We start from the raw sequence: 24453 nt of genomic DNA, 5'->3' as shown, positions 1-24453 counted from the left end.
CTCAACTATTTTACAAAAACACACATACACGCATTTTGTTTTATTTTCAAAATTAAATGCCACTTCGTAGCGAAAACTGTACGTACGGATCAATTATTCAGCTTCTTCTGGCGCAAGAAAGCCACTGGTCTTGATGAACACATTGTGATTACCTTCACATAGAGCGATTTCGGCAACTGGTGGACAAACTGAAAGAGCCACGATTTTATAGGATTCCTTTTCCCGAGTCACTTAACTATTCCGTTATATTGCTCATACCATGAACGTTCAAAAACAGTGTCCCCAACGTTTCCTTTCGGTTCACTAAAAATGTAAGACCCGTAATCACGAATGACCGAGGCGCTGTGTGGTAGATTTTGTTACTGGCTTCGGTACGTCTTCTGCGGTTCGAGTCTCAGCTTATAGACACTAGACCATTCTGTAAACATACAGAGAGGGTAGAGTATGGACAACTAAGAAGCACAACCTGTTGTCATGAGCCATCATTTTCGGTGCATCAAGGCTTGTAATAGTCAAATATTAAAAGCCACGCTCGTCACGTTCTCCCGATCTTCTCCACCCGCAGTCCGGTTTCGATTCTCGACCCGGCACGAATTTTTATTCTCGTCATTCCATTCTACAACTGATGGTTGTTCAAATGCACCAACTGCGAATACACTCATTGCTTTTCCTAATAGCTGTAGTCGTCGCAGTAGCACGTTCCTTTGGGCATGCATGCATGTCGAAAGGAACTTTGCATCATAATTCAGGATATCACAGGCACTGCAGTATCGTATAAGAGCTGTTCAGTCCTTCTGTGCTCAATTCACTTTATTGAAGCTCTACAATCGAAGGTTATCCGCTGTGAACCTACCGTACAACAATACCACGAATCGGTTCGGAGATTATTACGCTCCCATTGTGAAAAAGTGTGATAAATTCAAAACATGTCTTGGGACTACATTATCAAAGTTCTTAAAGTTAATACGCCATTAGGCGCAGTCGAAAATAGTAAGCTAGCAGGAAACATGAGTTATCAAACTCTGATGATAAGGATTATACATCGAAACGAGGCATTTTAACAAAAAACAGCAGGACCATAAACTATTTTTCCCAGCAGGTAATAAAAGTACAGCTGATGCGTGTTACATGTCATGAGTTCGGTGTGTGCTGTACGGTTATAGCTTGTCGGGCTTTAATAAACATAACTGCGCGACAGTGGGATTCCAGCCTTGAAACAGATGGTGAATGATGAAACAGCATAGCTATGGAAGAATTGTTTCCAGAAAAATAGCCTCAATGTCCTACGCTGTAGTTGATCCTGACAAGACTAAGAATCTCCCTCCCACTTTCGTAATAGGATAATGATGTCTGTATATGTAGGGTGAATCAGTACTCTACCGGCGAAAGTACAGAGGCGATAGTATGGACCAATATATGAAAAAAAGTACCCGTAAACATGGACCTTAAAATGCATACCTTTGACCACATGTTCAGTATAAGATACGTGTTTCACAATAGCTTAGATGAAAAAGTGTTCTTTAGGCATGTGCTTTAGAGCCCATGTTTAACAGACAGTTTTCCCTTGTTTTGGTCCATACTATCACCACTGAATTTTTTTTCAGAGTTCTGGCTCATCCTTTACGTACTGGAGTGGGTAAGAATATGGAAACACCAAAACCACAACACGCTGCCATGCCTAATACAGTACAGGAAAACCGTTGGGATTCATAAAAGCTTCCAGTCGTGTCATGACGGATAAATACAGGCCCTGTACGGTTTTGAAAGTGAATCTTATTCCATACTTCCCGCAAAACAGTGGCAATTTCATCTAACGATGGTGGAGGTGGATAGCGATCACTGATCGTTGTCTCCAAGGTAGACCACAAAGGTTCAATAATATTGAGATCTAGTGACTGGTGGCCAGGGGAGATACGACAGTTCATGCTCGTGCTTACAAAACCAGTTGTGGATGATTGGAGCTCTGCGGATAGGAGCCCTTTCGTCTTGAAAACCAGCGTCACCATAATATCGTGGGATGGACCTGACAAGTCAAAAATATCACATACAACGTGGCAGTAATTAGACCATGGAGAGTACACATGGGGCCCGTGGAATAGCACGATATGGTTCCGCAAATCATTACCGAACCCCCGCTATATTTCATTCCTGGGACATAAACACGGCCAGAAGTTGTAAGCGGTGTGAAACAAGGCTCATCAGACCAAATGAATAAGCAGTTGAGTTGTCAGCGTGGCTGACTAGCGTGAGTGGGACTAGGGTTCGATTCCCTGTTCGGTCGGAGGTTTCACCCACTCGGGGACTGGGTGTTGTTCTGCCCTCGTCGTCATTCCAGCATCATCGAAGCGAAAGTAGCCGAGGTGCTGTCAAATAGAAAGACTTGCACGAGGCAGGCGAACAACCCCAGGTGGGGCTTCCTAGCCAATAGTGCCTTACGATCACTTCAGTTCTTAGCTCCATAGTTCAGATTTTACGGCTTCTGTGCCACGCTTTCTTTTTAGGCAATTTTCACCAGTGAGGAACGGTTTTGGAATTCCAGCGCGCCCTGCAGTTCCCTGCTTCTGAAGCTCTCTTCGTGTTGTTTTGGTGCTGACAGGGTCCGCAAGTACGACATTCAGTTCTTCAGTGACTTTTACGGCTGTAATCTTCCTTAGTGACAGTCTGTAACGATCACATAACGTGCAGTTCCATCCGCGTTGTGATTTAGCAGATGATGTTTTTCCCCGATGCAGTATAAATCTTCTATATGGTGCCTCTTGAAACACCAAAATAATACTTCGGGTACGTTGGTTACTGAAGCACCCATGATACGAGCACCAACAGTTTGCTCACGTTCGGTATCACTTAACCGTGACGTAATACATTCACAGCTACACAGAACACTGTTCTGTCCACAACTAACACTTGAAAAGTATTGAGGGAGTCGCACAGGTGCCTGTCGTGGTAAAATGTTGGTGGTAGTATTAGTAGTAGTAGTAGTTGTTGTTGTTGTTGTGGTCTTCAGTCCTGAGACTGGTTTGATGCAGCTCTCCATGCTACTCTATCCTGTGCAAGCTTCTTCATCTCCCAGTACCTACTGCAACCTACATCCTTCTGATTCTGCTTAGTGTATTCATCTCTTGGTCTCCCTCTACGATTTTTACCCTCCACGCTGCCCTCCGATACTAAATTGGTGATCCCGTGATGCCTCAGAACATGTCCTACCAACCGATCCCTTCTTCTAGCCAAGTTGTGCCACAAACTTCTCTTCTCCTCCATTCTATTCAATACCTCCTCATTACTTACGTGATCTACCCATCTCATCCTCAGCATTCTTCTGTAGCGCCACATTTCGAAAGCTTCTATTCTCTTCTTGTCCAAACTATTTATCGTCCTTGTTTCACTTCCATATATGGCTACACTCCATACAAATACTTTCAGGAACGACTTCCTGACATTTAAATCTGTGCTCGATGTTAACAAATTTCTCTTCCAGAATGAGATTTTCACTCTGCAGCGGAGTGTGCGCTGATATGAAACTTCCTGGCAGATTAAAACTGTGTGCCGAACCTAGACTCGAACTCGGGACCTTTGCCTTTCGCGGGCAAGTACTCTACCAACTGAGCTACCCAAGCACGACTCACGCCCCGTCCTCTCAGCTCTACTTCTGCCAGTGGTAGAGCACTTGCCCGCGAAAGGCAAAGGTCCCGAGTTCGAGTCTCGGTCCGGCACACAGTTTTAATCTGCCAGGAAGATTTCCCTTCTTCAGAAACGCTTTCCTTGCCATTGCCAGTCTACATTTTATATCCTCTGTACTTCGACCATCATTAGTTATTTTGCTCTTAAAATAGCAAAACTCATCGACTACTTTAAGTGTGTCATTTCCTAATCTAATTCTCTCAGTATCACCCGACTTAATTCGACTGCATTCCATTATCCTCGTTTTGCTTTTGTTGATGTTCATCATATATCCTCCTTTCAAGACACTGTCCATTCCGCTCAACTGCTCTTCCAGGTCCTTTGTTTTCTCTGACAGAATCCGCGGTCAAATACAACAGCACAACTTCTAGGCTTGGCTAGCATCTGAATTTATGTCGAAGCATGCATTTTTCGCGGTGTTTGCATGTTTTGTCCAAACCCTGTATAAAAACTCAGACACTAAGCGCAGGCCTCAAACAACATATTTTATATATATATATATATATATATATATATATATATATATATATATATATATATATATATATATATAAAATAGAACTCGCAGGGACTAGCACAATTTTCACACATATCCCCTTACAACAGGCTAACGGCGCAACACTTTCCGGGATTATTAATCCTTGTAACGACCGTTTACGCGTATTATTTCTGCAAAGCAGGGGCGAGCCTTTGTGTTGCTTTTAGAGGAGCGACTCAGGAGAGGGGTTCAGACGCGGTGGGGAGGAGACTTGTCGGAGGTGTCACGTATAAGGAACATCACGAGTGCAGCTACCGTGTGGGCCGGGATTATTGACGAGTACGTGCGCGAGAATAAAAAAAAGGATGCGGCCTGCTATGGAAACGTGAGTCGTGTGGCTGAAGCTGCCGCGCGGAGACACGGACAGACGCAGGCAGGGAAGGGCGGGCTGGTGCGGCAGCTGGCCGGGCACGGTACAGCACAGGCGACAATGGGGCGCAGTGTAGCGTGCCGACCGAAGCGGACGTGTCGCCATTAACGCGTCTGCTGCTGGCGATGCTCACCTCGGCGCAGCAAATCCCCGCTGCTAGGCTACCGCTACCTCCCCTCAGCCTGCCAAGCCCCACGAACAGAGGGCGTCGACCGCGTGGGCACAGGAATCTGGTGGTGGTTTGGCGAAGCCGCTCTCTCCCCTGATCAATGTATCTAACATGCCAGTAAATGATGAAGACTGAGGTGACGCATGGGACATTCCGTTTCGGAAATCGTTAGGGAATTCAATATTCCGAGATGGACAATGTGAGATTGTGCTGAGAATATCATATTTCAGGCATTACCTCTCAACACACAGCACAGTGGCTGGCTCAAAATGGTTCAAATGGCTCTGAGAACTGTGCGACTTAACTTCTCAGGTCATCAGTCGCCCAGAACTTAGAACTAATTAAACCTAACTACCCCAAGGATATCACACACATCCATGCCTGAGTCAGGATTCGAACCTGCGACCGTAGCGGTCGCTCGGTTCCAGACTGTAGCGCCTAGAACCGCACGGCCACTCCGGCCGGCACAGTGGCCGAAGACCTCCATTTGACGACCGAGAGCAGCGACGTTTGCGTAGAGTTGTCAGTACTGACAAACAACATTGAGTGAAATAACCTCAGAAACCAATGGGGACGAACGACGAACGTATCCGTTTGGACAGTGTGGCCTAATTTGGCGTTAATGGGCTATGGAAGAGGACGACCGACGCGGGTGCTTTTGGTAACAGCACGATATCATCTTCAGCTTCTCTTCTGGGCTCGTGACCATATCGGTTGAAGCCTAGCCAGTGGCCGAGCGGTTCTAGGCGCTTCAGTCCGGAACCACGCGGCTGCTACGGTCGCAGGTTCGAATCCTGCCTCGGGCATGGATGTGTGTGATGTCCTTAGGTTAGTTAGGTTTAAGTAGTTTCTAAGTCTAGGGGACTCATGACCACAGATGTTAAGTCCCATAGTGCTTACAGCCATTTCTTAAGTCCCAAAGTGCTTAGAGCCATTTTTTGATGACAGGTTGCATTGCAATGCTGATACAGTCAATTACCGACTCCGAACTGTTTCTCTGCTGTACGTAGTACAGAATGCTGTGAAAAGTGTTCATATTCTTCCAAACATTGCTTTTTCTTAAAAGCAATAAGGAGATCACACCATAATCACGAAAAACAGTCCCACATCTCCTCATTGTTGGCACCACACACAATGGAGGTTATGGTTCTCCTGGATTTTGCCAAACTCAGACCTTTCCATGGGATGCTCACAGTGTATAGCGTGATTCATCACTCCAGATCACTCGCTTTCAGTCATACACAGTCCAGTGGCGCCCCTGTGTACACAGTCTCAATCGTCGCTTACCATTGATTTCAGTAACGCGGTTTCTTACGAGGAGCTACTCGACCATTGCACGCCCTTCTTTTTAACTACCTACTCACACTTATTGTGTTAACTGGACTGCAGGTAGTACTTTGGAACGTACGAGTCATCCCTTCTGCTGATTTCATGCAAATTCTTATAAACCACTCTTCGCAATATTCGACGATTCCTGTGCGTCAGTACACGAGACCAGCCTGGTTTTGGTTTAGTTACGGTTGTTCCTTCCCGTTTCCGCTTAGCACCAACTGTCCGATTGGGCTTTAGTAGATGCAGGCGCCGTTTTACCTCGGAACATGTCTCCCACAGCTGGTGATGAAACATCAGGATGCATCGATTACGGCCTCTTGGCCGGGAAGTTTTAACCGAAGAAGACGCCGAGCGTGAAAGCCCAAAGTGTATTTAAAATTATATATATATATATATATAATCATGGTGTTTCTCCATTTATCAGTGGTTTCCGCTTTAGGACGTTTTTTTCATAGGTGTTGAAGAGAATTGCGACCACGTCAGATTTAAGCCACTTATTTCTTAACTGCTGATGTGGTTTCTTTTCCCTTTATTGTGATTTCATTCCGTCTCTCGTCATAATCGGCAGCGGTTCAGATGCTGCTCTTCGACCGAAAGCGTTTATAAAGTAAAAAATATTTATGGTGTTTTTTTTACAAGAAGTTAATTTTAGGTCCTCCATTACGCAAAGGCAAGCTGAAAGTTTGGGGGTTAAGTGGTGCTGAGAGGAGTGGTATCTTAACACTCTGCCGTCCGACGACACCACAGTGGTGTGGTACGCGATATAGCGGTCAACTGCCGGCGACACCACAGTGGTGTCGTGTGCATTGCATCGCCCAATAAGTTACACACGTCAACAAGTTTTTTGTTTTATAACTACTTGTGCCCTTTCATCATGGCAGACGAAAGAGACGATACGATTATTTACGGTGAATGCGCGGGTGTCTTGTTTGGCGTTCCGGACGTCTTGGCCGATTGGGGAGAAGACATTGGATATCGAAAAAATGAAAGTGAAACAGAATCGTCGGAAGATGTGAAATACGTCCAAGAAGAATTCGGCGAACGATACGGTCGCCAACTGATTCGGATGAATCAGACGAAGAGGACAGTGCACAGTGGTCAGACTTTGATTTGCCGAGGAGCAGTAATAAATTTAAAGGATCTCTGGGTCCAAACATATTTCCCAAAGATACACAGAGCGTCGAGGATATTGTCGAAATACATATTGGGAACGATCTACTTGAGTATATTAGCAACGAAAACAACAAGCACTGCAATCAAAATTGCAAAAGAAGAAAACTGGATTTAAAAAATGCCAAATTTGTCAACGTTACGGGGTCCGAACTTAGAAAATGGTTTGGGCTTGCTATCCTTATGGGAACTGTAAGGAAGGATCGATAGCTATTGGTCAATGAATCCTTTGATAGACACACCGATATTTTGCAGAACGATGTCCCGCAACCGATTCAGACAAATATTATCATTTTTACATTTTTACCACAGCAAAATAAACCGGATAATGACGATCGCCTTTTCAAGTGCAATTCGTAATTGATTATTTTTCCAAAAACATTAAATAAATGTTTGAAACAAACAAATTTTATATGTATACCTTTATATGTATAGCTTTATATGTATAGCTTCGAAATTTCATGAAAGCAGTGGAGAGGGTAGAGAACTTACGAAAACTAACGATGAGGTTAGTAACACGTAACAATTTATAATCTCCTGATAATGTCAAGAACGGCCGCAAACAAGCCAAGAAATCCGAATTAGCGTTGCCGGCGCCAAGCGAATCAATTTGTACGAGCCGTGCCGACGGCAAAGTGTTAATGGAATTGGACGATTGGTATGGGAGGATGCGCGTGGTAGGGGATCAATTGAGGTAGAATAAGCAGGATGATGGCCATATCATGTTCATGGAGAGCAAAGAAAAGGATTGAATAGGATAGGAGATAATCATATTGTGAGAAAGGATAGCGAAAAATGAGTTCGATCTGATAAGAAGGATAAATGTCAGGGCTGATGTTCTTAGGGAGGGCGGGGGTGGGGGTACTTAAAAATGAAGGAATTACCCTACCTTCTTACAAACCACCGTCAACTATGGATGAGCGTTGTGGTCATTATGTTTCGACTCGTCAGTGTGTGCACCACCGTGAAAAAATCAAAATCTGACTGACCTGAACGCCATCTGCCTGTCAGATGGCCGACTCTTCAGCCGGTTCTGGTGGCTGCACGGCCACGGACATTAACACCAAAGTATGAATGCGTCCCTAAGTGGCGCGGCGAGCACGCGACAGACGTGGGGTAAGCTGCGGTGCGTCGGCTGTCTCCGTGAACGCGTCCGCCGCAGCTGCTTCCGCCGGCAGCTGCGTCCCGCCCGGCCGTGTCCACATTCCCACGGGCTTTTTGTGGCCCCCACCTACCTATATGGTGATGACACGGGCCCCGGCAGCTTGTCAGCGGTCCGGGGAGCTGCTCATTTTGCGAAGATACGCGCCACGCGTTCGCCACAAGGGCTCTTCCAAACAAAAGGAGCGAGTTGGCGCAGTAGGCCGCGCCAGGCTCCCATTTGTTTTCCAATTTATCGGCTTTCCGAACGTGCCCAATCCACCATTCAGTAATGGATGTCAGTTTTGTTGATGTTGTTGTTGTGGTCTTCAGTCCTGAGACTGGTTTGATGCAGCTCTCCATGCTACTCTATTACTCTATCCTGTGCAACCTTCATCATCTCCCAGTACTTACTCCAACCTACATCCTTCTGAATCTGCTTGGTGTCTTCATCTATTGGTCTCCCTCACGATTTTTACCCTCCCCGCTGCCCTCCAATACTAAATTGATGATCCCTTGATGCCTCAGAAAGTGTCCTACCAACCGATCCCTTCTTCTAGTCAAGTTGTGCCACAAACTTCTCTTCTCCCCAATCCTCGGGACATCTGGTGGTCAGTTACGCATTACATGGGTGTGTTCGAATGCTTTTGCATATTCTAGTTATTGTCCACTATCAGTTTTCATCTGTAATGTTCCTTCTACAGACACGTTACTACTGGCAAATGTCCCATTAATCTGTCTCTTATTCTGGCAACGATTGGTGTTATGTATAGTCTCACCGTCACGTATTCTTATTAGCATTTCATTTCGTACTTTATCTGTCTTTGTAAGAGCTCTCTTATTGAAGAAAACATACTTCGGCTGTGGCAACCTACTTCCAATATATTACTTGCTTCAGCCATCCTGCGCAGTCTTCCTTCCTGAGTAACGGAATTCTTTCTGTTTTTCCACTATTACGTTAACATTTTTCATGTTAAGTCGATTTTCGCAATATGTACCAATCATCGCACAGCTTAGGGTTCAGTGAGTGACAGTTCGTCACTGAAATTACAGTAATATGAGACTGTGTAAGTATCAGGTGGTTCAAAGGCAGCTACTCAGAGAGGTCCAGCGTGAGCTGTATTTTCGTATTTCTGCGAAACTTTGTATATACAGTGTTGCGCGGAACTGATTTATGCTGGTAAAAAAAATAGTTCAGAATTTGGCCACTGTGTGCAAATCTGGTGCATTATAGCACCTCATCGCCGTCTCCGGTGCTCATATTGAACAAATTATGTAAGCGGCGGTTAATAATAAAAAAATCAAAGTTATGCCTTTCTCATTTGCTTCACCTTTTCTGATCGTTCCTAATCGATTACATATGGAAACATTTCTATACATCTTCATTACAAACACAGCCCCAGATTTTCACCTGGTGCCCAAAATAGGAATTACTCTTTTCCACCGAGCGAGGTGGCGCAGTGGTTAAACACTGGACTCGCATTCGGGAGGACGACGGTTCAATCCCGCGTCCGGCCATCCTGATTTAGGTTTTCCGTGATTTCCCTAAATCGCTCCAGGCAAATGCCGGGATGGTTCCTTTCAAAGGGCACGGCCAACTTCCTTCCCCGTCCTTCCCTAATCCGAAGAGACCGATGACCTCGCTGTCTGGCCTCCTTCCCCAAAACAACCCAACCCAACTCTTTTCCAGCGTAAATTAGTTTCACATTAATGCATTAGAAAGTCTACCATGTTTCGCTGCCATACTATAATTACAGTCCACACTGGACCTCTGTAAGTGGCTGCACTTAAATTTAACTGCTTGTTACCTCCGAGTTTGAGAAAACGACTGTGCGACAACTGTAAGAGATACGGAAAAATGTCACATGGCAGTAGATAGAGTCCTTCACCAAGTTTCTATTCGTAATATGTGCCGGGAAATAGTTGCAGAGTGCATCACTAGGGCAGGCGTGTCAGAACCAGTAAACCAATCATCCGCTCTGTAGTGTGACATCCAATTAGTTCGTGCCTGCAAATGGGTAACCCAGTGATTAGAGTTCCAAAGCGAGCTGCTGCCGTTCCACCTTCCAGGTCAGCAGCAGCGACTTCATTGAATTTGCATGGACGTATTAACGTTTGCCACGTCACAACTGGTGTCCATATTGAACACCTGTAAAATGAGTTACAGACTTGGTGAGGTGCTGCAACCACCGATACGATGTACTTGCTGTATATCTCGCAGCTTACGTGCAGTCGTCTACTGAAACTACAGAGGTACTTACGAATAACCCTGTACTTTCCGTAGTTAATTTTCGGACAACCTGCGCAGTCGTGTTAACATTAATAATCTCCAGAATGAGATTTTCACTCTGCAGCGGAGTGTGCGCTGATATGAAACTTCCTGGCAGATTAAAACTGTGTGCCCGACCGAGACTCGAACTCGGGACCTTTGCCTTTCGCGGGCAAGTGCTCTACCATCTGAGCTACCGAAGCACGACTCACGCCCGGTACTCACAGCTTTACTTCTGCCAGTACCTCGTCTCCTACCTCCTACCTGCCAGGAAGTTTCATTAATAATCTCTTCCACAAATGTAAGCATTAATGCTGGTACAACAAAAACATGTGTGGGTGACGGTGGAGGAGATGAAACTGTGTTTTGCTAGCGCCGCTTGTTTTGTAGATGTGTGTGCGAGTGTAGCCTGGAGTGACGGTCTGTCCCACGCCGACATAGTTCTGCTGGGGAGCCGGCCACGGGGAGCTGACAGCGCCTGAGGCAGCTGTGTTTGCGCAGGACGGCCGCAAGCTGGGCTACGGCGCCATGCAGGGCATCCCCATGGTGGCGTCCAGCCCCGTGCGCCACGAGTCGCCGCTCGGCATGAACCCCATCGAGGTGCAATCCTACCAGCCGCCCTGGAAGGCGCTCTCCGACTTCGCGCTGCACACAGACCTCGACCGCCTGGACCCCTCCGCGCCGCCGTTCCAGCACCTGGTAAGTCAGGTAAGTGTGCCTCAACACACAGCGACTGCCCACTCGTGTGCCACAATTGCAAAGAGAATTGACTCATCCTGCCACAACTGAATCTGAATCCATTAACTCCCACGTGAAGCTGAATAAACTGCGACAGTAATCACAATACATGGAATGTATTCGCAGTTGCTAATAATATGGACAACCATCAGCTGTAGAATGGAATGTCGACAATGAAAATTTGTTCCGGACCTGGCCTCGAACACGGGTTTCCCGCTTATCCCGAACGGCCGCCAACGATTTGGCTATCCGTGCTCTACTCAGGGCCACACTCAAATTTCAATATGTCGTCAAGCATGCGTCTACAACCTGTACTTGTACACTCATTATGTACAGGGTGATCAAAAAGTCAGTCTAAATTTAAAAACTTAATAAACCACGGAATAATGTAGATAGAAGTAAAAATTGGCACACATCCTGGGAATTACATGGGGCTTATTAGAACAAAAAAAACGAAGTTCACAAAATGTCCTACAGATGGCGCTGAACAGCAAAACTGCTGCCGTATCGGGTGAGAGGTACGCCGATATGTTACAGAATCCCATCATCCCCAGCCTGGCTGATAAACACCTGCTTGAACGTACGATGTTTATGCAGGATGGCGCTCCACCCCATATTGCTAGACGCGTGAAAGATCTCTTGCGCGCGTCGTTTGATGATGATCGTGTGCTCAGCCGCCACTTTCTTCATGCTTGGCCTCCCAGGTCCCCAGACTCCAGTCTGTGCGATTATTAGCTTTGGGGTTACCTGAAGTCGCAAGTGTATCGTGATCGACCGACATCTCTAGGGATGCTGAAAGACAGCATCCGACGCCAATGCCTCCAGACATGCTTTACAGTGCTGTTCACAACATTATTCCACGACTACAGCTATTGTTGAGGAATGATGATGGACATATTGAACATTTCCTGTAAAGAACATCATCTTTGCTTTGTCTTACTTTGTTATGCTAATTATTGCTATTCTGATCAGATGAAGCGCCATCTGTCGGACATTTTTGAACGTTTGTATTGTTTTGGTTCTAATAAAACCCCATGTCATTCCAAGCATGTGTGTCAATTTGTACTACTTTATCTACATTATTCAGTGATTTATTCAGTTTTCAAAGTTATACTGACTTTTTGATCACCCGGTATATTCGCGTACAGGTGAGACATTTTGCTTGAAAGTGGCTTGCCCGATGTTGATGGATAAATACGATATTGCAAAGTTCCTTTGGACATGCTCACAGCCGGCCGGAGTGGCCGTGCGGTTCTAGGCGCTACAGTCTGGACCCGGGCGATCGCTACGGTCGCAGGTTCGAATCCTGCCTCGGGCATGGATGTGTGTGATGTCCTTAGGTTAGTTCGGTTTAATTAGTTCTAAGTTCTAATCGACTGATGACCTCAGAAGTTAAGTCGCATAGCGCTTAGAGCCATTTGAACCATTTTTGACATGCTCACATGTATTTATCCGCCAAGAAAGGGTAAGTGACTTTGAAGTAAAATCTCTCACCTGTACGGGAATGTACGTAATGAATATACGAGTACGGGTTGTAGACGCATGGTTGACGATATATTGAAGTTTGTGTCTGGTTGTCAGTCGTGCACGGATAGCCAAATGGTGAGGCGACCGTTCGAGATTAGCGGGAAATCCTGCGGTTCGACACAAATTTTCATTATCATCCCATTCTACAGCTGATGGTTGTCCATATTCGCAACTGCAAATACATTTAGTGTATTTCATAACAGCTGTAGTCACCGCAGTTCCTGCATGCATGTTCAAAGAAACTGAGCATCCTAATTCAGAATAACACAGGCACGGCAGTATCGTAAATCATAATTTTCTGTACTGGATGGTTCTGTAATCATTGGAAGAGGAGCCGGCTTATCTCACTTCGCCTGAAGACGTCTCATTGTATCCATTGCAGTTCCTGAATGTAGGGTACGGTTGCTAATATAGATATTTATACCAGGAAAGTACAAAAGTGCGGTCAATAGGAGCGCTACGATTGCCACTACAATAATACTCAAAGCTTCAGATTTAAGAAAAACTGATGTCACCATATTTATTTGTCCAATTGGGTGGAGTAAGGAAACAAGTCTGGCGAGAATCATCTTACTAAGGTTTGAACCACCTCTTGGCGTTTTTCCGTGCTTCGGATTTAAAATTTGCGTTGTTGTGAAAATTCGCCTTGTACAAACCATATTTATTTCTTTTTATTCCTCCAGACGTGTTTCCACGCCTGTGTGTCACCTTTTGTGTATCAAATTTTATTTCTGTAAAGTATAATATAAAGTTTATAATGGGTGATCTATTGTAAGCCTAAAAATTATAACGTGTGCATTTTGTTCGGTTGGTGTCAACTGCTCAGCAAAAAATTATACTGCTGGTGAAACTGCGTTTTTATAGATCGACTTTTGTGCCCTTTCCTGTTGTGTTTTACAGCATAGAGCGATGATTATAAACTTTATACTATACTTTCCACAAAATTTGACCCACAGAATATGACACAAAGGTGTCGAAACAGGTCTGAGTGAATAAAAAGAAAGAAAAATGAGTTTGCATAAGGCGGATTTTCAAAGCAGCCCAAATATTTGGCGATGTGGTGTAATCAGTGCCACATGAGAGCTACTAAAATCTTTAAGTCAGTGCCACGGTCGCGACGTCTAATCACAATATCGGGCACAGAATCACTCACGCTTAGCTCACTGTACATTATTGACGCATCAACCGTCGCGCGGGCTAAACACTTATTTAAAGTTCAACTACAAAATAGTATCTTCTTCGTTCGATAACGAGTTACGCGTTACCACCGAGCACCGACGTAGACTGCTTAATGACCACAGCTAACAGTGTCTCACTTATCCGCGCAGGACGCATTTTCGTCGGAGATCGGCCATCTCCACCGATGTTCGTCACTTAAATTTCATTTCATTTGTTAAACTTCCGAAAATTCTCTTCAGTAAATAGTAATGTATATATGAAACGTCAGTGGCAAAAGGATTTCAGTACAGAAAGTACAGTTTCGTAATGAGTTGTTTATTTATTGTTACCACTTGAAGTTATGCCTATTGCGCCGGTTTTGTACGGAAGTTTCTACGATCTGCCGAAGCTCCAGAACAAAGTCTGCCACTGACTCAAACTTCTCAATACCCCAGGTGTCTTGACCATCTGTTATAGTGGAGTGGGCTGCTTGTCCACCTCTTCTGATACACTTAACCACTGCAGTGAATCTAACGTTGTGTAGAAATTAAATTAGGACCTGCAACGAAAATGCCATGAGCAACCGCGTACCGCCCAGTCTCGCCCGGACTGACTGCCTCGAGAAAGCAACTGTGCAAATGACAGGTGCGCACACACCAGTCTTAAAAATGAAGCATCAACATACCACATGACTCAGCGCGAATAGTGCCCCATTGACTAGCGTTAGTAGAAACATTGAGGCGACCTTCACACATTTCTTTCCGTACTGTTGGACTCTCAACGAAGTGGAAATGTAATTTCAAACCACAGGTGATGGCATATCGGTATACGATTAGTCTCTGACGCTCTCTGAAAGTCACGTATGGTAATTATCTCTTTATTGTCTCTAAGTATGAAAAAATCTGTTATTAATCTTTCGGGCCGGAGTTAACGTTCTTCTCGAAACAGGCGAGATTCGCACGTCCTGAACTGATAGGCACTATGCTTTGTGCAACACAGTAGCAAAGCAGACAGCGCCAGTTTCCTAATGATACAATGCCGGTGGTAGCAGTCCAACCCACTAGCTGCCAAGTGCCAGCTCATATAAATTTTAATGCACAGGCACTTATCACATAATTACGTGCTACAATACGCGTTTGAGGAACAGGCGTTACTGTAATGGCCAGCTATAGAGTGCATAATGAAAATACGAGGCTCCTCCGAAGCGTTTGACGGCTTCTGTCAGAAACCTTAATGCTTGTATCTTTATATATATAAACTCGACGCACACCATTTTCATCCACTAGAAACTAGACCAGATATGAAAAAAGACTGTATTCCTGTTGCTACATCATTTGACGATCATACTGACGATATTCTCGAAGAATGTTATTCGATGAAAGAGCATAGCATCAATCAGAGCAGAGACATCAGCATCATCATGAATACTGAGCACAAAAGTATAATAACATTGTGTCGACGTGCCACTATTCCACTGCATTACGTGAACCTACAAACGAGGTGCCTATCGGCAAAATTTTCGTCAGGAAACCTATCCGTACACCTGTGCATGTCCCTTAACGCACTGCGGGAAACTAAATCCGGGACAGAAGTGAACAATACTGAATGCAAGTTTGAGGACGAAGAGTTAAGTTGCATAACTGTTATGAACAGCAAGTACCGTGGGTGAATAAAACACTTTCATTTCTAAGACACACACACACACACACACACACACACACACACACACAACCATCGACATTTGCAGTTCCGTGCAAATATTTTCTGTGCAGTACGAGTGCAAAAACAAATGGAATACGAAGTCAAACGAAATGCAATTAAAACACCAGTGGCCGCCTGTATTTTATAGCAAAATAGTAAGAAATGACTTTGAACAACCTCCAAATTTTACACTGTAGAAGGTACAATTAAAGTAAGATGATTTCCGAAGCACTTCATGGGCTCTGACAGAAGCCTTCAAGTTTGCGTTTTTATAAAAATATATTCGACGCAAACCATTCCAAGGCACTTACCAATGTCTGAAGCAGAGTTGTATCCTTTCTACCATCATTTGGCGTTTATACTGACGGCCGGTGTGGCCGTGCGGTTCTAGGCGCTTCAGTCTGGAACCGCGTGACTGCTACGGTCGCAGGTTCGAATCCTGCCTCGGGCATGGATGTGTGTGATGCCCTTAGGTTAGTTAGGTTTAAATAGTTCTAAGTTCTAGGGGACTGATGATCACAGATGTTAAGTCCCATAGAGCTCAGAGCCATTTTTATACTGACGGAATTCTCTACGAATGGAATCCTCAGATAAGACTGAATATCATAATTAATCGGAGCAGATGCAGTAGCAACTGGATGTTTGCAAATTATCACGAGATGACCTCCAACAAATAATGAAAGGAAAATGCGGAAGTCGTGCCTTCCGCTAGTTGTAAGGAAATCACACTTCCGTTGTTTAGGCAGTAGCACAAGCTATTAGCGAAATTATGAAACACAAAAATAAAAATTCCAGATGTACATATGTGGCGCAATACGCCTAACGCTAAAGAATACGACTATAAACTAAATGTAACTAAAATTCTATAGGACAGTCGCAGCGCCTGCAACGTACTACCGATGTCAGAGTTGAATTATTTCTAAAAAAGAAATAGCAAATATGCAAGCCGCTGAAATTTTAGTTCGTGTTTAAAGTGAATAATTGTAATCTTCTAATCAAGCGACCAGAGCATATCTCTGACAAAAGCTGCAAACATCTGCATCACTACGGAGAACTCGAGATAGAAACGCAGTTGCAGGTTGCCTATCTAACGACTTCTAGAGCCAACAAAATTTCATTTTCAGTATTTCATACGGTTATTAACCAAATTTAATAATTTATAAGGCTCTCGTAACCCACTCATTATGCCTGTTATTTTACGTTAGTTTTAAGGAGGAGGAGGAGATTAGTGTTTAACGTCCCATCGACAACGAGGTCATTAGAGACGGAGCACAAGCTCGGGTTAGGGAAGGATGGGAAAGGAAATCGGCCGTGCCCTTTCAAAGGAACCATCCCGGCATTTGCCTGAAGTGATATAGGGAAATCACGGAAAACCTAAATCAGGATGGCCGGACGCGGGATTGAACCGTCGTCCTTCCGGTTAGTTTTAACGCAGTAAGCCAGATATTGCAGTTAGAAACTGTATGTAAGTCTTAACTCACGAGCACAAATTACGCAGACTACATTAAGCCAGTATTTGAAAATGAGAGCCCTTAGCGATTTACAACAAACTTTTCACATAATTTCGAACCTTCACGAAACTTTTTCTCCCTATCACCTCCACAAAATGATGAAAGAGAGAAAATTTATCGTTTACTACATTTTCGCCCTTCGTACAGCAAAACTGCAGCTAAGGCATGACATTTTACTTTATTACTACTTTATTACTAACTCATTTGCAATGCATTTTGCAGACGGTGTCACCACATATCAATGAAGGTACCTGTAAAATTACATCATTGTACGCAACATATTTCTGCAGATACGCAATTTTATTATAAGAGTTCGGTTCTTTAAGGAATCGAGGATAAAGGTTTACTGGTACTCTCTAAATGATAAAAATGCATCGGAAATATAAATTCGTAAAGATAATTTGAAGCGAATGTATGTTGGCAGATCACTTACATAAGTAGCGTATTTTCATTCAGTTAGGGAGATAAATGCAGAGAGATCACGTAGAAAATGGACACAAGTGTGGAGCTTTGGCCTAATCCCTGAGGTAGAGGTGGTGATGTAGTTGATATACGCACGATAAGGTGATACTTTACGCTAACTTTTAAAGCAGTTGAAGATCTACCGATTTTGTCTAGCTAGCCGTCGCGAACCAGTGTCGCCCTATGTAATGCATGTACGATGTATCTCAAATAAGCATCGTTACGAACACACTGTACAAAACAATCCCTGGCCAGTGTCTAAACATCGACGCCGCTAGCTATGTAGAAAGTTAATTTATATGGGACCCCGCCAAGTTTTTCCGACACTCGGTAGCACGATGGGGTGTGTACATGAGAACTGCCGGCAAAGCAGCAGGCGACGGCGCCGTAAAGTGTTGTTGTCGCTCCGTGAGCCTGTCGCTGTCCCTGTCACCAGTTATTGAAGGGTGCTCTCCTAGCCCCGGGCAGACGAGGAGGGCGCGTAATAAACAAGTGCCAGCGGTGTTTACGGGCCGGCATAATATTGTGGCGTGGCTATGTATAGCGCGGGCGCGCGGTGACAGCGCGGCGCTGTTTATTATTGTAAACTTGTTGGCTCAACAAACACGGCCGCCTCATAAGGCCGCTGTCGCCGCGGGCGACCGTCAACCACCGTGCGACCGCCTGACGCCTTCCACGGGGTCCTGGCGCCACCGCTGCCGCTCGCGGTGCCTGTAGGTTGCGACTCCGTTTCATCTAAACATTTTCTCTTCAGCATACTTCCTTTATCGACTTTTAAGGCGCACCAGTTCATCAGAACCTAGTGGACAATTTGTATGAAAATTGCAACCGGGCACTTAATATTTTTAAACGTGTGATTTTCCCATTAGTCAACGGTAGATCTATGTGTACCTAGTTGCTGGGATTGCCACGACACCATTTAATCCAAATTATTGTTGGACTGCACTTAAAACGTGTGCGTTATATAGGGAATATCAGCAAGAATCATCCGATTAAAAAAAAATCATAACTGCTATGTTATTTGAAAAATTGGAAATTTGTGGTAAGTTCCTATGCGATCAGACTATCGAGGTCATCGGTCCCTAGGCTAACACACTACTTAATCTAACTTAAACTAACTTACGCTAAGGACAACACACGCGAGGGCAACAGCGCGAACCGGGGCATGGTGCCTCAGACGTCACGGCTACCCCGCGCGGCTATGTTATTTGAGATATGTGCGTGAACCACGTACTGTTGGAAAGAGCAAACTCTCGAGTTTTACATGGTACTTCAAAAAGAATCGTCCGATTAAAAAAAAAAATCATAAATATTATGTTATTTGAGATCACTAAGGCAATGGTAAAAGCTATATATACATCTGAACCAGAACGATTTTAATCCAAATTGTTCTGGCAATTCAGCAATCGCTCGACTGTAACTACCAAATTAAATTCTTGCCAAGCTGTAATCCCAAAAGCTGAGCGGTTCTAGGCGCTTCAGTCTGGAACCACGCGACCGCTACGGTAGCAGATTCGAATCCTGCCTCGGGCATGGATGTGTGTGAGTTAGGTTGGTTAGGTTTAAGTAGTTCTAAGTTATAGGGGACTGATGACCTCAGATGTTAAGTCCCATAGTGGTCAGAGCCGTTTTTTGTAATCCCAAACATTCGAGGTTGTCAATGTCATCCATCTAGTTAGTTGTTGTTTTTAATTATAAGTGACTGCAATTGTCTTCCCTCTTCTTCTTCTTATTCTTGGTGTTCTGGTGCGTTCCCGTTTCGTATGGAACTGCTCTTACGGAAACAGTTGCGTTCATCAAATTTGTGTACCCCACCGGTCAGCCTCTAGTGTTATCCAATGTGAAAATGTGCAAACATTTTCTAAGTGTTTGCGAGTCGCTTAACTGAAGCAGGACATGGGTACCCGTGCGATATTCATCTAGTCGAATGAGGGAAACCGCCTAAAAGTCATAGCCAGGGAGCGACAAGCTGACTCTCGTCTTTAATCAAATGGTTCAAATGGCTCTGAGCACTATGGAACTTAACATCTATGGTCATCAGTCCCCTAGAACTTAGAACTACTTAAACCTAACTAATCTAAGGACAGCACACAACACCCAGCCATCACGAGGCAGAGAAAATCCCTGACCCCGCCGGGAATCGCACCCGGGAACCCGAGCGTGGGAAGCGAGAACGCTACCGCACGACCACGGGATGCGGGCGTCTTTAATCCGCCAGGTGAATGCGATTCAGGGTCGACAGGCCTCCTGGAAGCGGTTTGCTAATAGGCACGACTTCCCAGGCTGGTCAACATTACGGTAGGGCATTTTACGGAAATAAGACAGATAGAATTTGACGACAGTTTCCGAAATAGTTACCCAAAGAGGACATCAGTTGAGTCATTGACATGGCGAAGCCTGTAACTCACAAAAGACTAGCCATGCAGGAGAATCAAAAAACGTCTGTGAGCCTGTTAAATATGAATATTATTTGTATAAACTGGTAACAAAATGTACAAAACACATGTCGAGCCAGGCACCTCAAGTGATACGAATAACTGAAGAGTGTATCATGTGAACAACACGAAGTGGAAAGAAAAAAAAGACTAAGTACAAACAAATTGTAATAGACTTGCTAATGTGAAGAGTAAAGATCTCTATAAAATGTGATATTTTGGATCCAAAAATTCAAGCATTGCCAATAAATCTTTCTTTTTAGGTTCAGAAATCGGTGATCTGCTCTCGTCTGGTGGAAGATGTGCTATATCAGTGATGGCATCCAGGAAATGTCCGCTCTTTGTAATCTTGATCTCCTTCCATGTTTCAGTCTCGTTGAATGTAAGGCGTGTTTTTATGAAGGGATACTCAGCTTTTGACACCCTGATCCACGGGAGGGTGCTGATTTTCAGAGTAGTTATATTCATGTATCCGTTACTTGGCACTGCCATATCAAGGAAATCTTCAGGCTCCATGAATGGTTGTACTTGCTTCGCATCTCTTATCGTATCTGAAACTTCTTCCCACGCCATTGTTTCACACACCGTCTTGCTTTCTCAGTTATGCCAAGACATCGTAAGAGTGTCCAGGCACTAGAAATTTCAAGTCAATTATTTCGAATTAGTTATTAGTTGCAACCCAAATAAGTGCCAAGGCCCAAGCGGTTCTTGTTTTGTCCTGTAGATCAAATATGCAGACCGAGCGAGGTGGCGCAGTGGTTAGCACACTGGACTCGCATTCGGGAGGACGATGGTTCAACCCCGTCTCCGGCCATCCTGATTTAGGTTTTCCGTGATTTCCCTAAATCGCTTCAGGCAAATGCCGGGATGGTTCCCTTGAAAGGGCACGGCCGAATTCCTTCCCCATCCTTCCCCCACCCAGCTTGCGCTCCGTCTCTAATGACCTCGCTATCGACGGGACGTTAAACACTAATCTCCTCCTCCTCCTCAAATATGCAGGGCTTGTTTATGAGCAAATCCATGTGATGAAATAACTTTTAGTAAACACGATGGGAATTCATCCCCACCCCGTCCTGCTATGTCACAAAATTTCTCCGATATCGCCAATATACAAGCATATTTTATAGTTCGATAGCTGTTTGATATAACACATGGAGTTGAAGAATAAACAGTGGACAGATATGTAAACATAGATGGAATCACCAGTTCCCACTTAGCGCTTTGAAGGGACTCACTTTAGGTGGCATCCCGCCCACTTAGTCTAATCCCAAAATCACTCTGACGGCAAAACTGAACAAATAAATACTGATGAGAACGTGTCAGCAAAGATTACACTCAGACAACATTTGAAATGAACTTAATAGCGTCTTGTGCCGAAGTCTTCATAATTACTGATCATATCATCTTTGGTGAGCTGCTGACACTAAACACTTTCATTTAGCGACTTACTGGCTTTACCATGTCAGTGGCATGGTTTCATACTATCTTATCCGTGAAAAAGATGACTTTCGATTTTTTGTCACTCACATGCATTCCCATATCAATGCATCAGTTACTCATTACATACTCTACACCTACATCCATTATCCGCAAGCTACCATGTCGTGTTTTTTTTTGGGGGGGGGGGGGGAGGGGACGATAGTTCTGGTACTACTATAATTCCAGCTCCCCAATACCTCCTTCTTCTTGTTCCATGGTGAACGGTGCACGGGAAGACCGACTGCCAGGAAACACCTGTATGATCGCGAACACCTCAAATTTACCCTCCGTGATCATTTCGCGAAATGTATGTGGTAGGGAATAATATGTTACCTGACTCTTCTTGCAACGTACTTTCTCGAAATTTTAATGGGCACCGCTTCTCTTGTACCGTATGCCAGTGGAGTTTATTGAACATCTACGTAACGTTCTTGCGCTGACTGTACTAAACCTTGACGAACCGCGCCGCTCTTCTTAGGATCTACCCTATCTTCTCCAGTAAATGTATCTGTCAAGAATCGCAGAATGCCGACCAATACAAAATAATACGAGGATTGTATTAGCTTAAAGAGTATTTAAAGTCAAGGTGGTTCCATAGTAAGGGAATGCGGGTAGGAGGGGAGACATAGGAATGCTCTTCCGCCATTGTAGGCGAAGTCCTAGTGGAGGTGGTCTTCCGTTCCCTTCCTCCGACCCGTTGTGAAGTGTATATCAGTGTCGTGTGGATGACTATGGCGAGTGATTGTAGGGAGAAGTGTTGGGTTTCGCGTTGCTATGGATAAAGGGAAGGGAGAGGATGAAATCCGGTTTCCACACACAACGTACATCTTTCGAGGAGCACCAAGAGGGCCGCCCCATTCAACAAATGGACCACCACCAAAGTGTCATATACCCTCTCATCGCTAGATTCTGCAGGTTGGTTCAGAATTTAATCCATGACTTTAGCACAAGAACTGGTGACCAGGAATATTACGCAACCACCTCTCATTTCCGCGCCGGCGAAATAATGGCAATGTAAATTTTCCACCACCAGGATTCAAACCGGCTTACCTCACCGAGCGCCACTGTGTAGGCTTGAGGCAGCGACCTCGGCTGCGAAGACTTGCGTGTGATCGTATTAATTCTCATGGTTCCTGTTATTACCGCATCATTATCGGATGTTATTCCGTGCTTTGGTATTTTATACTAGTATCCAAACGTCAAAAATATGAAGAGCAATTTTTTTCCGCGGCCCAGAGTGCTGGAATGCAACGGAAAGGCCACTAGAGCTCCCCAGAGCCTCAGCAGCACAGAGCAGCGGCGCGGTCTCTCACGAGGCTGCATTTTCTCCCTAAATAAATAAAAAAAATAATAAGCCGCCGGCCGCCCTCGGAATTTTTGCCGACGCGAGGCGGGGTGTGGCCGCGCTTTCAGCGGCGGGAAGTTGGCAGCTGGCGCCGCTGCTGTGGTGGCCATGTTCCAGAGCTCTGCTTCCCCTGCCGGGGTCCCCGCATTGTGCGGCCACGGCGCGTGCAATCGGCTTTCAGGGGCTGCACGCACCTCCACCCGGCGCACGCGAACTCGCGCTCTGCGCAGGCGCAGCCCTGCCCAGCCCCTTGGCGCCTGCATGCCTGCCTGCTTGATAAATGAACGCTGCACGGACGGCGGTGCCTCACCTTAACGGGGAATCTGCCCCTACCAGTACAGCCCTGCCGGCGGCATTACTACTCGCCTGTCTATGTAAAACCCGCGTCTACCGTTAGAGGGGTGTTCTTTAACGTGATATGAAACAAAGGCATTGAAATAATCGGCGAAAAACGGCATATTTGTCACGAACAACAACTTAAGTCTTGGACTAAGGCTGTTCTGCTGGTAAACACGAGTACTGTTACTGGAAATAATGAACAGATGATGCGGACTATCGTCATTGTGGTATTAAACGATGCGAGCTTGGCATCTGAACACTATTGTACTCATAACTCAGGACCATGGAAATGCGAACCCGAGCCGTTTTGCAGATTCACCATTTATGTTATCTGCCACCAAATATGGCAGAGGACACTAAAATTGTTCTCTTTGCAGGTGACGCAAGAGCTACAGCTAAACACGTGGAACATAATATAAATTATGAACATAATAAGGTAGTAACAAACATCGGCACGTGGCTTTCAGAGAACAAATCAACACTTGACTGTAACAAGACGCAATCCACAGAGTTCCTTACAGAGAACACTCATAAAATGGAAATTTTATTGTGGCCAGGCGGTCGAATAGTCTGTGAAGCGACCATTTTAAATTATCAAGACTGAGGGCAGTTTGAGGGCAATGTTGTAAGTACCACATTCAAGGTCTTGTGTTGAAACTGAAATCTGCTATCTTCACTATAATGATGGTGTCCACTGTGTCTGACACTGAAACAAGAAAGCTTGTTTATTTTGCTTACTTTCGCTGTTATCTCGTACTGTGTTATATTCTTAGGCAACTTGGTGCACTCATGTACAATATTTTCAGCCCAGAGAATATCTGTCAGACTGATCTGCTGTATTATTTCCCGAAATTCGTGTAGGCTGTTGTTCAGGGGTGTTTAGGAACTCCAACTCTGCTTTCGCTGTCCATATTATATTCCACCACGAGGTTTGGTGTTGATAATAGTAACTCATTCAGAAGAAACTTCAGAATTTGCTCAGTGGACCCTACACGGAAAGACGATGTATAGGTGAATAACACTACCTTAAGCAGCGTACAGGATGATGTGTACTATTCAGAAAATTTCATTATCAACAGAACTGAAAAAATT

General features: G+C 44.8%; 1 protein-coding gene across 1 annotated transcript in view; it reads left to right on the top strand.

Annotated features, from left to right (window-relative positions):
- Positions 1-24453, top strand: part of LOC124616106 (insulin gene enhancer protein isl-1) — a 448316-nt gene that overhangs the window by 407195 nt on the left and 16668 nt on the right. The window contains exon 8 of the mRNA XM_047144366.1: positions 11168-11374. Coding sequence (XP_047000322.1) covers positions 11168-11374 — 207 coding nt within the window. The remainder of the gene's footprint in view (positions 1-11167; positions 11375-24453) is intronic.

The sequence above is a fragment of the Schistocerca americana genome, chromosome 5 (assembly GCF_021461395.2).
Source record: "Schistocerca americana isolate TAMUIC-IGC-003095 chromosome 5, iqSchAmer2.1, whole genome shotgun sequence".
NCBI classification, from domain to species: Eukaryota; Metazoa; Arthropoda; class Insecta; order Orthoptera; family Acrididae; genus Schistocerca; species Schistocerca americana.
This window is presented reverse-complemented; position numbering and strand designations above follow the sequence as displayed.